At 39.8% G+C, this 19425-nt stretch overlaps 1 protein-coding gene and 1 pseudogene across 1 annotated transcript; one reads left to right on the forward strand and one right to left on the reverse strand.

Annotated features, from left to right (window-relative positions):
- Positions 1-1998: 1998 nt before the first annotated feature.
- On the forward strand, positions 1999-5651 carry LOC147789431 (uncharacterized). The gene is made up of 3 exons (XM_087117594.1): positions 1999-3281; positions 3384-4412; positions 5576-5651. Exons 1-3 carry the CDS (start codon positions 1999-2001, stop codon positions 5649-5651), a joined length of 2388 nt encoding a protein of 795 aa, XP_086973720.1.
- An 8744-nt stretch (positions 5652-14395) lies between these two features.
- LOC147789432 (secreted RxLR effector protein 161 pseudogene) lies at positions 14396-15177 on the reverse strand (annotated as a pseudogene).
- Between the last annotated feature and the right edge of the window lie 4248 nt (positions 15178-19425).

Genomic DNA, 19425 nt, shown 5'->3' on the forward strand with positions numbered 1-19425 from the left:
ACGATTAGCCTTGGCCCAGTAGCCTTCCACAGCCCGCGACCCGAACCACGACCCGAACCGGACTGCGACCCGCGCTTCGACCCGACACTACCGCCCGACGTGGCTTTCTCTGCTGCTGCCACGTGTCACACAGCGGCGCGGCAGTCCCTCGGCTCGGCTCGGTGCAAACGGCTCGGGCTCTCTCCGGTGACGCTCCGGCGGCTCCTCCGGCGGCTCCAGCGGCTGTTCGGCTCGGCTCAACTATTTTTAGCCCGGTTTCCACTGTTTCGACCCTCCTGGATCTGTTTTCGGCCCCGATAAAGGTATCCGAGGCCGTTTTAGAGTCGTATTTCACATTTATTAAATTATAGGTAAATTAATTGTGAAATATTAACGGAAAGTGGTGAACGGTGCGATAGGAAACAAACCCCGGCGACGTAGGAAGCAGCTCTCACCGAACCGGAGCTTACGTTTAGCTATTTAGGGAGTACTTCGGCCAAGGCCAACCAAGTAAGTGGCCTTACTATAGGATAGGCTAAATAAATTGTATGATGCTTGATGATATGTGCCAGTTTATACATATTTGGTTGAGTGACGCTTAATATGTTTGACGCACGTTGTGGCATTATGACGAGCATGATGATTGCATGATTTTACCTTAATATGATGATGTTTTCCATATTGAGCATGCTAGATGATGATGAGTGCCATATTGCATCATGTCGTTAGATCGACGTAGGACACAACCCTAAGAGCATGAAAATGATATTAATATAAATATCCACGATATGCGTTACCTAGAGTAACAAAGAGATGAGACTAGAGGGTTGTGTCAGAAGAGACATTACGATGGATTTAGAGGGACCTCATGCATTTTGTATGTTCATAAGCATAGGGCTACTTCCCCTAGAGATGATGAGTGCGGACGCGCACCTTATGATGAGCGCGAATGCGCACAGGTGCGAAAGCACACAGATGAGGGTGTTCATGAGGCGCATGACACTATGGGGTTCCGCTGACCTCCGGACGTCGCTACAGATTAGCTTGACCAGAGGGTCCAGGAGGTGTGCGAGCGCCCTGGGGACTCACACTCGCACGTGTGAGTCGTGTGTAGGGAAGTACTACACATCCAATTTGTCCGAGACTGGAGGCCACCCCTAAGATGATTAGAGATAGGTCCCTATTCATGATTGCATGTGTTTGCATTAGCATGGCCCCTATAGTGGGGTCACTTACTGAGTATTTCTTCGAAATACTCAGGCCGTGTGCCATATTGTTTTTCAGGTAAAGGCAAGGCTCCCATGTACGGTTGACGGTGGCATCGTGATCAGAGACTGTGGCGCGTGCATAGGATAGTTGCATATTTAATTCCTAGTCTTGGTTAGGATAGGGCGTTTGCATTTCATTCATTTATATTAATTAATTTGTAATCGTTTTATTTTATCTTTTTGAACTCCAGCACGATGTTTGAAACACGTAAGTCCGGCAGTATTTTCCAATGTTTTAATGTATTCTGAACTTTTAAATTTTTCCGCTAATAAAGATGAGCATGCTTAGATTTTTATTCTGCATTAGAGATGAGCATGAGACGTTAGTGGCGACTCTAGATATGTGGAAATTTAGGGTCGTTACAGTTTGTATCAGAGCCAGGTTTTAGATTCTGTAGACTAGCCTACGATGTAGGCTTGGCACGCTCCACGGTCCCAACATCGACGCCCCGTCACCATCAGGTACGCCTTGCATAAGATAAGAAAAGAGAAATGTTTTAAAACTCGCATGCATTTTCTTTTATGTTGACATTACTGAAATGGTTGTGATATTTCACGTATTTATTTAAGAGTATGATGTCATGTGTTGCATGCTGAGTAATTTTGTTAGTAGCATGATATGATGCTTAGCATGATGAATGTTTACTTCTTTGGCGTTACGATGTATTGTATAGTGTGCGTATTGTTATATATATATATGCATAGTATTAAGGCCTTAGACTTAAGCAACCTTATATTGGTTTATAGAACCATGCCCCGAGGACGAGGAAGAGAAAGAGGAAGAGGAAGAGGAAGACGAGGAAGGGGGCGACCTCGTCGTAGAGAAGTAGGACGAGGTGTGGCGGTAGAGGGCCCACCTCAAGAAAGATCAGAGACTGGGCCGGTAACAGTTACGCCGCCCCCAATCTTACCTCCAATTGAGCTACCTCCTCTAGCTCCACTACAAGCTGAGCCTCCACCACTAGTACTGCCTCCACCACAAGTAGAACCTCCACCCCAGCCTACCCTACCACTCCAAGTCGCACCTGAAGCTGCACCCCCAGTGGGTGGAGTAGATGCTAATACTAGGTTAATGTGTGACTCCATTCAAGCCCTAATTCAAACCTTGGTAACCAACCAGCAAGCCAGTCTACAACAGGCCCAGGAACAAGCCCAAGCACAGGCCCAGGCACTGGCACAGGTACAGGCACAGGTACAGGCACAGGCACAGGCACAAGCACAGGCACAGGCCACTGCTCAGGCCAATGCCCTAGTAAACCCTCCACAACCTGTTAGATGTTCAAACTGGATAAGGGATTTCAAGAGATACGACCCTCGACCATTCACTGGTTCCCTAGTAGACCCCATAGAAGCCCAAATGTGGATTGCAGCGGTGGAAACCACCTTTGAGACTATGGAGTGCCCAGAGAACCAAAAGGTCGCCTGTGCAACCTTCGTCCTACAAAAGGACGCAGAGATATGGTGGAGAGATAACAAAACCCTCCTTAACCCAGAAGGGGGACCAATGAACTGGGAACGATTTAAGGAGGCCTTCCTTAAAGAATATTATCCTAAGTCAGAGCGACTTAAAAGGCAGCAGGAGTTCGCCCACCTGGTACAGGGAGGACTCACAGTAGAGAAGTACAACCGAGAGTTTAATAAACTCAAGAGATTTGCACCGTCCATGGTGGACACTGAGGAAAAGATGACAGAGAAATTTATATTGGGTTTGGAACCAAGAATCCACCGCATGTTGGAGGCGTTCAACCCAAAGACCTATGAGGAAGCCTTGAGAACTGCCAAGGCTTTAGAGAAACCAAAGGATGAGAAACGACGTGAAGAGCCAGTTATAATTGGGCAGAACTGTCCTCATGAATCAGGAGGCTCTGACCGTCCACCACCAGCACGTAGGCACCGTTCCAATAACAGACCCGCTCCTAGATGGGATGAGCGACGCCCTCCCCGACATACTGATAGGAACCCCAGGAATCAAGATGGGGCCAGAGGGAGGAGAGAGGAAGGGTGCACTATTTGTGGAAGACTACACGGTGGGAGGTGCATGGCTGGCAGCCGAGCGTGTTGTAGATGTGGTCAAGAGGGGCACATCGCCGTGAACTGCACGACCGGAAATGCTGCAGCATAAGCAAACCCGCCCAGAGTAGTAGAGCGAACGGATCAACCAGCACCACCGCGAGCTCAAGCTAGGGCATACGCGTCAACCAGTAAGGACACTGGGAGGTCCGATGCCGTGGTGACAGGTACACTATCCATTTTAGGTCATTTCGCTTTTACCTTATTTGATTCTGGTTCCACGCATTCCTTTATTTCCATGCCTTTTGTTGTACAAGCAGGGTTCGAATTAGAACCCTTATTGCATGAAATGTTTGTAAGCACCCCTGCGGGGGTAGACTTAGTGTCTAGGGATAGAGTAAAGGATGGCCAAGTAATCATAGGGAACCAAACTTTAAGCGTTGACCTGATAGTGGTAAACATGACAGATTTCGACGTCATACTAGGCATGGATTGGTTAGCTGAAAATCGAGCTAGTATAGACTGTTGCAGAAAGGAAGTAAAATTTTCACCACGGACAGGACCTACCTTTAAATTTAAAGGCACAAATACCGGGATTACCCCCAAGGTAGTCTCGATGATGAAAGCAAAGAGGTTAGTCCAACAAGGTGGATGGGCTATATTAGCATGTGCTGTAGACGTGAGAGGAAAGGAAGAGACCCTAGTAAACATGCCAATAGTAAACGAGTTCCCGGACGTATTTCCGGATGACTTACCTGGTATACCCCCTTCCCGAGCGGTCGACTTCGTCATCGAACTCGAGCCGGGAACTGGGCCTATTTCCAAAGCACCCTATCGCATGGCGCCAGCAGAGTTGAAGGAACTCAAGGCGCAACTGCAAGACTTACTAGATAAAGGATTCATTCGACCTAGCGTGTCCCCCTGGGGTGCGCCAGTGTTGTTTGTTAAGAAGAAAGATGGATCGATGCGTCTGTGCATCGATTACAGAGAGCTAAACAAGAGAACCATAAAAAACAAATATCCTCTGCCTAGAATAGAAGACTTGTTTGATCAACTCAGAGAAGCAACAATATTCTCTAAGATAGATCTTCGGTCCGGTTACCACCAAATTAGGATTAATGAAAAAGACGTACCAAAAACATCGTTTAGGACAAGGTACGGTCACTACGAGTTTGTAGTGATGTCATTTGGCCTCACCAATGCCCCAGCTGTATTTATGGAGTTAATGAACCGGGTATTCAAAGAATGCCTAGACATGTTTGTGATTGTGTTCATTGACGACATCCTCATATACTCGAGAACCGACCTAGAGCACGAGGAACACCTCCGAAAAGTCCTAACCACCCTAAGAGAGCACAAGTTGTACGCCAAGTTCTCCAAATGTGAATTTTGGTTACGACAAGTCTCCTTCCTAGGACACGTGGTGTCAAAGGACGGAATATCTGTAGATCCCACCAAGGTCGAAGCGATCACAAAGTGGGAATGCCCAACTACGGTAACGGAAGTAAGGAGTTTCCTAGGATTGGCGGGATATTATCGAAGGTTCGTGCAGGACTTCGCTAAAATATCCTCGCCTTTAACAAAGTTAACAAAAAAAGGGGTGCCATTTAGATGGGATGATGCTTGTGAGGCAAGCTTCCAGAACCTAAAAGAGAGATTGGTAACCGCCCCGGTACTCATAGTACCCGAGAGCTCAGAAGGATATGTGATCTATAGTGATGCCTCCATGAAAGGATTGGGATGTGTGTTAATGCAACACGGCAAGGTTGTCGCATACGCATCTCGTCAACTTAAAGAATATGAAAAGAACTACCCTACCCATGACCTAGAGTTGGCCGTTGTAGTGTTCGCGCTGAAAATCTGGCGACATTACCTGTATGGCGAGAAAACCCAAATTTTTACCGACCACAAAAGTTTGAAATACTTCTTCACCTAGAAAGAGTTAAACATGAGGCAAAGAAGGTGGTTAGAATTGGTGAAGGATTATGACGTAGATATCCAGTACCACCCTGGGAAAGCAAATGTGGTTGCAGATGCCTTGAGTAGGAAGACGACCCACTCGTCGGCCCTCATTACGAGGGAAGTAAGGGTACAAAGAGAGTTCGAGCGAGCCAACATAGCTGTAGCGACCGAGGGAGTCATAGCACAGCTGGCCCGACTCACGGTACAACCTACGCTTAGGCATGGAATTATTACCTCCCAACGAGAGGATCCTAACCTACAGAAAGTCCTAGGACAGCTAGACGAAAGTCCAGTAGATGGATTCTCGAAGTCATCAGATGAAGGACTATTGTATCATGGACGTTTATGTGTTCCAGCAATAGAAGATTTAAGGAAGGAAATACTGATGGAAGCTCACAACTCACCATTTGCTATGCATCCAGAAGGTACTAAGATGTACCAAGATTTAAAACAACACTTTTGGTGGAAGAGCATGAAGAGGGATGTGGCCGGGTTTGTGAGCAAGTGCTTAGTTTGTCAACAAGTGAAAGCTCCAAGACAAAAGGCGGCGGGGTTGTTGCAGCCCCTAAGCATACCGGAGTGGAAGTGGGAAAACATAGCGATGGACTTCATAGTAGGTTTACCCAAAACGCCCAAGGGCTATACAGTGATCTGGGTAGTTGTCGATAGGTTGACCAAGTCGGCACACTTTCTACCTGGGAAGGTTACATATACAGTTGACAATTGGGCACAGCTGTACGTGAAAGAAATAGTAAGACTACATGGAGTCTCAGTGTCTATAGTGTCGGATCGGGATCCACGCTTTACGTCAGCGTTTTGGCGCGGACTTCAAAAAGCACTGGGTACCCGCCTCGACTTTAGTACCGCCTTTCACACCCAAACAGATGGACAAACGGAGCGTTTAAACCAAATTCTAGAGGACATGCTACGCGCTTGCGTACTAGATTTTAAGGAAAGTTGGGATTCCAAACTCCACCTAATGGAATTCTCGTATAACAACAGTTTCCAAGCAACTATTGGAATGGCACCGTTTGAGGCCCTGTACGGGAAACGGTGTAGGTCCCCACTATGTTGGGACGAGGTAGGAGAGAAAGAATTAGTAGGACCCGAGTTGGTTCGACTCACCAATGAGGCTGTCCAGAAAATTCGAGCGAGGATGCGTACTGCTCAAAGTAGACAGAAAAGCTACGCCGATGTAAGGCATAAAAGCCTGGAGTTTGAGGTGGAGGACCCAGTATTCCTCAAGGTGGCACCTATGAAAGGTGTGTTAAGATTCGGACATAAGGGCAAGTTAAGTCCTAAATTCATTGGACCATTTGAGATCCTAGAGCGAGTTGGTCCGGTAGCATATAAGTTAGCCTTACCTCCAGCCCTCTCAGGAGTACATGATGTATTTCATGTGTCGATGCTGAGGAAGTACATTACGGATCCTATCCACGTAATAGACTACGAACCACTCCAACTCAATGAAGATCTGAGCTACGAGGAAAAACCAGTAACAATCTTAGCTAGAGAGGTAAAAACCTTACGCAACAGGAGTATTGCGTTTGTTAAGGTACTGTGGCGGAATCACCAGAGTGAGGAAGCCACGTGGGAGCGTGAGGACGAGATAAGAGAGAAATACCCCGAGTTGGTACAAGAGTTTGAGACTTTCGAGGACGAAAGTTCTTTTTAGGGGTAGATAATGTAACGACCCGGGAAAGAAAGAAAGAAAAAAAAAATATATATATATATATAATAATAATAATAATAATAATAATAATAATAATAATAATAAATAAATAAATAAACGAAAACGAAAAAAAAAAAAAAAAAAAAAAAAAGAAACTCAGTCGCCGGAAAACCCGCGAGTTTTCCGGCGACCGCCGAGTTTCGCGGAACCCACGCGAAACAACGGCCACAGCACGCCCACCCTCAGCCCAACATCTTCAGAACGCCTGCAAAGGGAGAAAAGAGAGAAAATTTCGAGAGAGAGAGAGAGTTCGGACAAACGTCGGCGAGTGTCCAGTTTCTCCGACGAGCCCTCAAACCACCCTCAAACCGACACCAAACGACCTGTTACCACCATAAGAGGGATCCCTAACGAAAGCACAATAACTCAGGGTGCATTTTGTGTTATTTCGTAAGCGTCGTCGTCGGTAACCGAGGTCGGAAAATTAGGTTTCTTAATCAATTCTTAGATCTGCAGCTTTTAGGAGCTTTTAGGCCGCAAAACTCCCAACAAGGAAAGAAGAACGACGAACAAAGAGGAAAAGGGAAGGAAGAGGACCGAAATCGGCAATGGAAACGCCGCGGGAAGGAGAGAGAAAGCTCGCCGGAAAATCGGCCGAAGTCGGGTAAGGAAGACGAGATCCATGGATCCGGGTCAACCCGAACCCAGAACCCGGGAGAGCCAGCCTGTTCCTCCCTTGGCCTCTGCCTTCGGCCCAGCCCAACTACAGCGGCCCAAACCTCAAACCGGCCCAGAAGCTACGGTTCAATTGAACCAACCCAGACTAGACCCACGGTCCAATTGAGCCGGCCTGCAAACCAAACACTTGCGGCCCAGCCCAGTAAGCCGAGGTCCAACGATTAGCCTTGGCCTAGTAGCCTTCCACAGCCCGCGACCCGAACCACGACCCGAACCAGACTGCGACCCGCGCTTCGACCCGACACTACCGCCCGACGTGGCTTTCTCTGCTGCTGCCACGTGTCACACAGCGGCGCGGCAGTCCCTCGGCTCGGCTCGGCGCAAACGGCTCGGGCTCTCTCCGGTGACGCTCCGGCGGCTCCTCCGGCGGCTCCAGCGGCTGTTCGGCTCGGCTCAACTATTTTTAGCCCGGTTTCCACTGTTTCGACCCTCCTGGATCTGTTTTCGGCCCCGATAAAGGTATCCGAGGCCGTTTTAGAGCCGTATTTCACATTTATTAAATTATAGGTAAATTAATTGTGAAATATTAACGGAAAGTGGTGAACGGTGCGATAGGAAACAAACCCCGGCGACGTAGGAAGCAGCTCTCATGGAACCGGAGCTTACGTTTAGCTATTTAGGGAGTACTTCGGCCAAGGCCAACCAAGTAAGTGGCCTTACTATAGGATAGGCTAAATAAATTGTATGATGCTTGATGATATGTGCCAGTTTATACATATTTGGTTGAGTGACGCTTAATATGTTTGACGCACGTTGTGGCATTATGACGAGCATGATGATTGCATGATTTTACCTTAATATGATGATGTTTTCCATATTGAGCATGCTAGATGATGATGAGTGCCATATTGCATCATGTCGTTAGATCGACGTAGGATACAACCCTAAGAGCATGAAAATGATATTAATATAAATATCCACGATATGCGTTACCTAGAGTAACAAAGAGATGAGACTAGAGGGTTGTGTCAGAAGAGACATTACGATGGATTTAGAGGGACCTCATGCATTTTGTATGTTCATAAGCATAGGGCTACTTCCCCTAGAGATGATGAGTGCGGACGCGCACCTTATGATGAGCGCGAATGCGCACAGGTGCGAAAGCACACAGATGAGGGTGTTCATGAGGCGCATGACACTATGGGGTTCCGCTGACCTCCGGACGTCGCTACAGATTAGCTTGACCAGAGGGTCCAGGAGGTGTGCGAGCGCCCTGGGGACTCACACTCGCACGTGTGAGTCGTGTGTAGGGAAGTACTACACATCCAATTTGTCCGAGACTGGAGGCCACCCCTAAGATGATTAGAGATAGGTCCCTATTCATGATTGCATGTGTTTGCATTAGCATGGCCCCTATAGTGGGGTCACTTACTGAGTATTTCTTCGAAATACTCAGGCCGTGTGCCATATTGTTTTTCAGGTAAAGGCAAGGCTCCCATGTACGGTTGACGGTGGCATCGTGATCAGAGACTGTGGTGCGTGCATAGGATAGTTGCATATTTAATTCCTAGTCTTGGTTAGGATAGGGCGTTTGCATTTCATTCATTTATATTAATTAATTTGTAATCGTTTTATTTTATCTTTTTGAACTCCAGCACGATGTTTGAAACACGTAAGTCCGGCAGTGTTTTCCAATGTTTTAATATATTCTGAACTTTTAAATTTTTCCGCTAATAAAGATGAGCATGCTTAGATTTTTATTCTACATTAGAGATGAGCATGAGACGTTAGTGGCGACTCTAGATATGTGGAAATTTAGGGTCGTTACAGGTATCCCCCTAAATGCATGAGCACACAATATGCATGAGGTCCCACTAGTCCTACAGTTATCATTAATGAACATAACCCCCTGTCACGTTTTCATGCTTACATGTCATTCCCATTCTCATTTCTTTACATATCATACATATTCCTAACGGGATTATGTTTCATGCAATTTACCATATTTCATGTCATACAATTCATGCAGTTACATTCAAATATTCATACAAACAAGCAATAATCGTTCAAGGACCACACATCGTTACATGCATTACACATCACATCAGACTAAAAGCATACATTCACGTTCACATAACTACGTAATTAAGCACAATAATCTAGCATACAATGCATCATATTATAAACAAGTCATAACGTAAACACTTCATAGTCATATCGTTCTCTAACTTACCATAGCCTTAACGTTCTTATACCTATCACATACATATCATTACGTAGCGTACCTTAGTCATATCATCACCAGAACGTATCCTAACGCCATCGTTCTATCAATCTATCACAAACCTATTCCTTTCTACCCATAACCTAACCGTATTCTTTCATCAATCTCTCATATCCATAGCACTCCGGTATGTAACCTAACCTTAACGTTTCATGAACGTATCTTACTCCTATCGTTACATTTTGTTTTGTGCATCCTTCTCGTATCCTATCTCAAACATCTCCTAGAGCACATCGTACCATAATTATTATCATACAATCCACATATTATAACATAACATAACATATAGGAAGCATATCGATCCACAGACAATTCACACATATCAACATATATGACACGTGCAGAACCACAGGGCACGTGTCAACATAAAATATAACCATGCCGATAGTAAGGTCACTTACCTGGCTCGCTTAAGTCATTGTCACAAATATATCTTTAATGAAAGTTCGATTCCGTCGTTTGAAATCCGAGTCAACCTATATGAGCTCATGACATCAGTTTCAAGTTTGAACTCTATAAAATTATTTCCCTAATTTACATTGGCCATCTTAAAATTTTGATCTTTTCTGTTAGACAAAATCTCACTGCTCTGGTCGTTTCTGTCAGACAAAATTTGAAGGAGCTAAAGGAGCTCCTCTGATATTTCCTTTTTAACAAAAATCTAATAATTGTATATGGGATGTGATTATTACAGACGGGAAGATAGGGGAGAAGATTTGATCCTAAATTTATTTGGCCATCTTAAAATTTTGATCTTTTCTGTTAGACAAAATCTCCTGGTCGTTTCTGTCAGACAAAATTTGAAGGAGCTGAAGGAGCTCCTTTGGTATTTCCTTTTTAACAAAAATCTAATAATTGTATATGGGATGTGATTATTACAGACCGGAAGATAGGGGAGAAGATTTGATCCTAAATTAATTTTTTATAACCATAACTAAATTAATTTCTTATAACCATAGGAAAAGAAGATCTGAGAGAGGATTTTACCGTAATAACTGACAAACTCTGAATCTGCAATGTGTTGAAAGTCATTCTCAAATGTGACAATTGTTGTTTTTCTGTTTCTTTCTTCTTTTTTTTTGCTGTTGGCGTAAGATGGGTAGAAGAGAGATAATTGTGGGAAGAGGAGGTTAGTGGAGAGAGGCGGGGAAAGATTTTTTTTTTTTTTTAATTTTAATTTTAATTTTAATTAATTAATTTATTATATTATTATTTTAACTATTTTTTATTTGTTTATTTCTTTATTTATTTTTGGGCTATTACAAGTCTAGAGTGGAGTGACCTATAGTTGAATGGAAATTGATTAATTCAAGAGTTTAATTAATTAATTTTGTATCATTGGAGCCCAATCCGTAGGTCCATAAGGTCCCCTTGCTAACTAGTAGTACTAAAAGGTTCAATTTATTTGAAAAAAATTTGAAGGGTTCAAATTGATATTTAATATATTAGATATATTAAATATAAAAGAGAAAATAAATTTAATTTAAAATTTCAAATTAATATTTTAATATATTAGATATGTTAAATATAAATGGAGAAAAATATATTAATTTGAACGGTTGAAATTAATATTTAATATATAGAAAAATATATTTATTGTATTTGATACACTTCCATATTAAATTAGTGCATGTATTTTGATACATTAAATAAAAATATATTTGAAATTTGAATGAGATTCCAATTAATTAAATATATATTAGGATATCTTATAATATTTAAATATGATTTGTATAAGGTATAATATCCTAATATATTAAATATGCAAATATATTATTTGGTAAATATTCTCCAAGAGTCCCTGTAAATAGGACTCTCGGGTTGAGCCAAAGATACAACGATCTCTCCCACTTTCTCTAGAGAATGAAATTACTTCTCTAGAGAATTCTCGAAACTCTCATTCTCATGGGATTTTCTTTCAAGAGGCTCCCACAAGCATTGACCTTGTGTTCGAGTCATAGTAAGGAAGATCTTGTGGAATGTTGAAGAACTTCTGCATGGTTGGAATACTTCGAGGAGTATTGCAAGCTAGTGTTTCTATAAAGTTAGAGTTCTTAATTTCGTATTTATTGTTTTTATTCATAATAAAATCAAAACGGTTCCCAATGCTTCCGCTACGTGGAGGAAGAGATCATAAACAAATTGTTTATTAGAGAATCAGTGGTACTTAAGGTACAAGATGTAATTACAAGAGTAAAACGGACTTTTGACCAAGCTGTAGTTACGAATAACTCAAGGATGTCTTTAATGATAATCCATGGACATAACTTGTCCTACAGTACATAAGAGTTCAACTATAAATCTACAGTGGAGTGTCCTATAGGTAATTAATGAAAATTAATTAATTAAAGAATTTAATTCATTAATTTGATGCCATTGGAGCTTATAACCCTCCGTCCATAAGGTCACATAATAATACCAAAAGGTAAATTAGTTGAAAGAATAAATTTGAAAGGTTCACATTAATATATTTGATATATTAAATATTAAAAGAAGAAAAATAAATTTAATTTGAAAAGTTGAAATTAAAAAAATATATTTATTGTATTTGATACTATATTATATACCTTAAATAAAAATATATATTCAAAAATAGAATGAGATTCCATATATATTGAGATAGATTGTGATATTTAAATATGATTTAAATAAAATATTGTTTCTTAATATATAAGATACTGAAATATATTATTTAGCAAAATATTCTTACACCGTCCTTATAAATAAGACTCTAGTCTTTAGAGTCATAGCACGGAAAATTTTGTGGAAAAGCTTCATTGTTAAAATTGAGAATCATAATCTACGGTTTCTACAAAGTACGAGTTATTGTTTTTCTATTTATTGCTTACGTTTTAATTCCTATTAAAATCAAGGTTCTCAATGCTTTTGCTACGTGGATGAAAAGTTCATTTCTTTCGATTGGTATAAAAGCGAAGTTGATTTTTAATAGGAATTAGAACGTAGGCAATAAATAGGAAAGGAATAACTCATACCTTTGTGGAAACCGTAGACACGATTCTCGATTTTAATAATGAAGCTCTTCCACACAATCTTCCGTGCTATGACTCTAACACCCGTAAATTGGCTTGTGGGAACCTTTTAGAATAATAGGAGAATTCTAACAGAGATTGATGTAAAACCATATTTTTGGCTCAATACAAAAGCCCTATTTTTAGGGACTTTGTAAGAATATTTTGCCAAATAATATATTCCAATATCTTATCTATTAGGAAGCAATATTTTATTTAAACCATATTTAAATATCACAATCTATCTCAATATATATTTAACGGATGGAATCTCATCTCATTTTCAAATATATATCTTTTATTTAATGTATTTAATATACATTAATATATTTTTAATATTTAATGTATCAAATATAATAAATATACTTTTCTAATTGGTACCTTTCAAATTAAATCTATTTTTCTCCTTCAACATTGAGTATATCAAATATATTAATGGGAAGTTTTCAAATTTATTCTTTCAACAAAATTTAACTTTTGGTGTTATTATGACCCAGTATAACATTATGGACCTATAAGTTATAATCTCCAATGACATCAAATTCATTAACTAAACTCTTTAATTAATTATTTTTATTCATTAACTATAGGTCGCTCTATTATAGACCTATAGTTGAACTCTTATGTAGACAAGTTATGTCCATGGATTATTATTAAAGACAAGTCAATCCTTCACGACTTATTCGTAACTACAGCTGGGTCAAAAGTCCGTTTTACCCCGTAATTACATCTTGTACCTTAAGTACCACTGATTCTCTAATAAACAATTCGTTTATGATCCAATCATAAATTGAGTCCCTTCATGTCCCGAATTAGCACTTAAGAGAATTACTCATCTACTTACCTTATATGGGAAGGAGTGAATTCCATCTTGTGAGGTTATGTTCCCAGCTCCCTATTTGGTAAGTCCCCAAAATGGTAAACATATGAATCGGATACAAAAGTCATTCTCACCCATGCAAATCAAAGGACAATCCCTCACAGGCAGGAGTTCATAACTCACTTAGGATTAAGGTCGAGTCGCATATGATCATCATGTGAAATATTAATCTTCTCAATTAACGGATTTATAAAGAGAGATTAAATATTTCTTGGTCGAGTCTTATACAAACTCATTGTATAGGATATCCCCACTTGCATCTCTCCACATGAACGATTTGGATCAAATCATTTGTAACGATTACAAAGTGGGCCGTATAGTGTTACCAGGATAAGGCACCCAACCTTATCCATATACTACTCTTTAGGTTATTACTTGAACACGATCCTTTTGTATGTCAATCACATACTGTTCAATATTACATTAATAACCTTGGATCTCATATGATTATTGGGTAATGTTTCACACAATAACAAATTACTTAATTCATGAATGAGAAAATGTTAAATTACAACAAAAATTACGAGCTTTAGGGCACAAATCCCAACAATCTCCCACTTGCACTAAAACTAGTAAGATATACAATATATGACCTAGGGCATAATATGTACCCAACATTTTCTCTCACTTGCCCTAGAGTAGGTACATATCTCGTAGTCTTAGACTCTCTATATGACCCTCAAACACTATAGCCTGGAGAGCCTTTGTAAATGGATCAGCATAGTTGTCTGCCGAGGCTATCTTTGTGACAATCACATCTCCTCTCTGCACTATCTCTCTAATAAGGTGATATTTTCTCTCTATATGCTTCCCTCTTTTGTGATTTCTAGGTTCTTTAGAATTTTCCACGGCACCACTATTATCACAATAAAGTATGATGGGTTTATCCATATTTGGAACTACTTCCAAGTTATTTAAGAACTTTTTAAGTCACATAGCTTCCTTTTCTGCTTCGCAAGCAGCCACATACTCAGCTTCTATTGTAGAGTCTGCGACACATCCTTGCTTGATGCTCCTCCAAACTATCGCTCCTCCACGTAGGGTGAACAGTGATCCTGATGTAGATTTTCTTGAATCCTTATCAGTTTGAAATTAGAGTCAGTGTATCCTGTAAGGATCAAATCCTTAGCTCCCTACACAAGCACATAATTCCTTGTTTTTCGCAGATACTTGAGGATCGTTTTAACTGCAATCCAGTGATCATATCTTGGGTTTGACTGATATCTACAAACAATCCCTACTACATAACACATATCAGGTATTGTACACAACATTGCATACATTAGACTGCCTACAGCTGAGGCATAAGGAGTCTTTTTCATATCCTCAACTTCTTGAGGTGTCTTGGGATATTGTTCGTTTGACAATATAATTCCATGCCTAAAAGGTAGATTACCCTTTTTGGAATTTTGCATCGAATACTTGACAAGAATCTTGTTGATATAAGATGCTTGAGACAAGCCTAGCGTTTTGTTCTTACGACCCCTTATAATGTGGATTCCCAAAATAAACTGTGCTTCTCCCAAATATTTCATTTGGAATTGATTAGCTAGCCAATTTTTTATATCAGTAAGATAGCCTACATCATTTCCAATGAATAGAATATCATCTACATATAAGACAAGAAAAGCTATTAATTTTCTATTGATTTTCTTGTATACACAAGGTTCAGCAACATTTTGCTCACAACCATATGATTTAACCGTACTATCAAATCTAATGTTCTAGGATCTCGATGCTTGTTTAAGTCCATAAATGGATCTTTTAAGCTTGCAAATCTTTTGCTCTTGACCTTGGCTTATAACCCTTCTGGTTAATTCATGTAGATGTTATCTTCAAGATTGTCATTTAGAAAAGCAGTCTTTACATCCATTTGCCATACCTCATAGTCAAAATATGTGGCAATGGATAAGAGAATACGAATAGACTTTAACATGGCAGCAGGAGAGAAAGTGTCCTCATAGTCCAGTCCCAATCTTTGGTTGAATCCTTTTGCCACAAATCTCGCTTTAAAGGTATGTACCTTTCCATCTACTCCTCACTTTCTCTTGTAAATCCATTTACAACCTATAGGTCTTACCCCTTCAGGAGGATCTACAAGTTCTCATACTGAATTTAAGTGCATTGACTCTATTTCAAGGCTCATAGCTTTAATCCATTCATCCTTGTCAACATCATCAATTGTCCATTTAAAAGACAATGGATCCTCGATGTTATCATCAGTTATGACAACTTGAGCTTCAGTCAAGCCCATATAACGGTTAGGTTGTTTTATAACCCTCCCACTATGACGAGGCATTCCCGATTCTTGGTATGGATGTATCCAACTATCAGAAGAAATGGAACTATCATAAACTCTTGTTGATGTATTAGTAGCTTCATTTAATTCATTTGTTACTATTTTGCTACTCAGGTTTATGATTTCTCATATGATTTTCTTCTTAAAAAATTAGCATTTGCAGATAAGTACTTTATTTTCTTCCTTCCTTCCTGTAGAAGTAACCACCTTTGTTCTCTCTGGGATAACCTACAGATAGGCATACTTTAGAATGAGGTTCCAATTTCTTTGGATTTGTATTCAACACATGTGTTGGACATTCCTAAATTCTGAAGTGTTGTAAACTAGCTTTACGACCCTTCCACAATTCAAAAGGTGTCATAGTGACACTTTTGGATGGAACTACATTCAATGTAATAGACCAAAAATAAATAAAGAAATAAAGAAATAAAAAAAATTATAAAGAAAAAAATAGTTAAAATAATAATAATAATAATAAATTAATTAATTAATTAAAATTAAAATTAAAAAAAAAAAATTCCCCCATCTCTCTCCACTAACCTTTCGTCCCTTCCCACAATTATCTCTCCTCAACCCATATTAAGCAACTGTAAATAAAAAAAAAAAAATGGTCAGATTTGAGAAGAATTCAGAGTTTGTCGGTTATTACGATAAAATCCTATCTCATATTTTCTTTTCCTTTATAGTTATGGTTATAAGAAATTAATTTAGGATCAAATCTTCTTTTCTATGTTACTGTCTGTAATAATCAGATCCCATATACAATTATTAGATTTTTGTTAGCATTTTAGTTATACGAAATAAGGTTATAAGGTTAGATTCAATAACTAAAAGATCGTAGCCTGTACTTAAAATTGGTAGTAATATCTGTTTACATAATTGAAAAACCTATTTAACAAATGAAAAAAAAATGAGAGAAAGAGGGAGGGAGATTGAGGAAAGATTTGTTAACCAGTATTTAACAATAAAATGAAATATCTAGTGAGCTCCTTTAGCTCCTTTAAATTTTGTCCAATAGAAAAGATCCGAATTTTTATGGGAGGGCAGTGAGCTTCCTTAAATTTTGTCCAACACAAAATATCAGAATTTTAAGAGGGCCAATGTAAATTAGAGTAATAATTTTACAGAGTTAAAACTTGAAACTGATGTCATGAGCTCATATAGGTTGACTCGGATTTTAAAGGACGGAATCGAACTTTCATTAAAGATATATTTGTGACAACGACTTAAGCTATCCAAGTAAGTGACCTTACTATCGGCATGATTATATTTGATGTTGACACGTGCACTGTGGTTCTGCACGTGTCATATATATTGATATGTGTGAATTGTCTGTGGATCGATATGCTTCCTATATGTTATGTTATGTTATAATATGTGGTTTGTATGATAATAATTATGGTACAATGTGCTCAAAGATATGTTTGAGATAGGGTACGAGAAGGATGCACAAAACGAAATGTAACGATAGGAGTAAGATACGTTCATGAAACGTTAGAGTTAGGTTACATACCAGAGTGCTATCGATAGGAGAGATTGATGAAAGAATACGGTTAGGTTATGGGTAGAAAGGGATAGGTTTGTGATAGATTGATAGAATGATAGCATTAGGGTACCTTCTTGTGACGATATGACTAAGGTACGTCATGTAATGATATGTCTGTGATAGGTATAAGAACGTTAAGGCTATGGTAAGTTAGAGAACGATATGACTATGAAGTGTTTACGTTATGACTTGGTTATGATATGATACATTGTATGCTAGATTATTGTGCTTAAGTACGAAATCATGTGAACGTGAATGTATGTTATTTATGCTGCTTAGTTGATGTGATGTGTAATGCATGTAACGATGTGTGGTTCTTGAACGATTATGGCTTGTTGTATGAGTATTGGAATGTAACTGAATGAATTGTATGACATGAAATACGGTAAATTGCATGATACATAACCCCGCTAGGAATATGTATGATATGTAACGAAATGAGAATGAGAATAAGAATGACATGTAAGCATGAAAACGTGACACGGGGTTATGTTCATTAAATGATGACTATAGGACTAGTGGGACCTCATGCATATTGTGTGATCATGCATTTGGGGGGTACCCTTATCCCATCACGAGGGTACGGATGCGTACATCCAAATGGCAGGACAACGATCGTTATGCCCTGCATAGCGCTGCCGTGACGGTTTTAGTTTTAACGGGTCCCGGTGGGCCCCCAGAGCATGCCCACCGGCTACGGACAATGGTCCAGCGGCGTGCGAACTAGCTGGTGAGCCCATACTCGCACGTATGGGCTGCGTGTAGAGTATATGGTACACGTCCACGATTACCAATTAGGATTACACCGTAGGGAAAACGAAACGAAACGAAACAAAAGATAGGTCTTATCATTTCATTGCATGTGATTGTTGCATTGAACCCCAATAGTGGGGTCACTTACTCAGTATTTAATACTCAAGCCATGTGCTACTACATTTTTCAGGTTAAGGCAAGGCATCCCTGTACGGCTGACGACGGCATCGCAACTCGAGATCATGACACATGCATAGGATAGTGGTATTTATTTTCTTAGACTTAGGATAGAATAAGATGTTTTAAACTTAAACGCTTATTTATTTTATTTCGGGTCTTTTGTTGTGTCGTTTTAAAGATGTTTTGGAAACACGTAAGTCCATGACTGTGTTTTAAGATAAAGGTTATGTTTTATGGAATTTAAATGAAGTCTTCCGCATTGAATGTTTATGGTATGTATACAGTAGCGACCTTAAATTAAGTAGAAAATTTCGGGTCGTTACATTCAATATGTATAATGCAGTCTCCACTGGCATATCCCAAAAAGAATTTGGTAGTGGAGCATAACTCATCATAGATCGAACCATGTCTAACAAAGTTCTAACGGTTCCCAATGAAATTTTATTTAATTTCATTAAGTAGGCTCATAATGTGATTAATTTTTAATAGTTTAAAAACTTGGTAATTCACGTTAAAAACAATCCAATCAACATAGGGTTATGAAAAGGATAGATTGGAAACTTAGATAAATGAGATTAGCCTAATTTGTCTGAGTAATAGAAAACCTTACATCTGTCATAAAGATATTAAGGACACATGTCAGGATATCCTACGTTCTCTATTATTGATTCACACCGTAAGATTCATGTGGGGCCTCGTGGCGGCTTTTGGAATGTCCCCCTACAGAAGGTGTTTGCATGAGTCAATATGAAGGTGAATATCTTGAGAAAGTATTTATAGTAAATGGGAGAAGTAAATGTGTCAACATTTCCTATGGTCTCCATCATTGGTTCATAACGTGATATCCATGCGGGGGCTCGTGACGGTTTTTGGATCATCCCCCTA

The sequence above is a fragment of the Cucurbita pepo genome, chromosome 14 (assembly GCF_057944985.1).
Source record: "Cucurbita pepo subsp. pepo isolate OVF chromosome 14, ASM5794498v1, whole genome shotgun sequence".
Taxonomy (NCBI): Eukaryota; Viridiplantae; Streptophyta; class Magnoliopsida; order Cucurbitales; family Cucurbitaceae; genus Cucurbita; species Cucurbita pepo.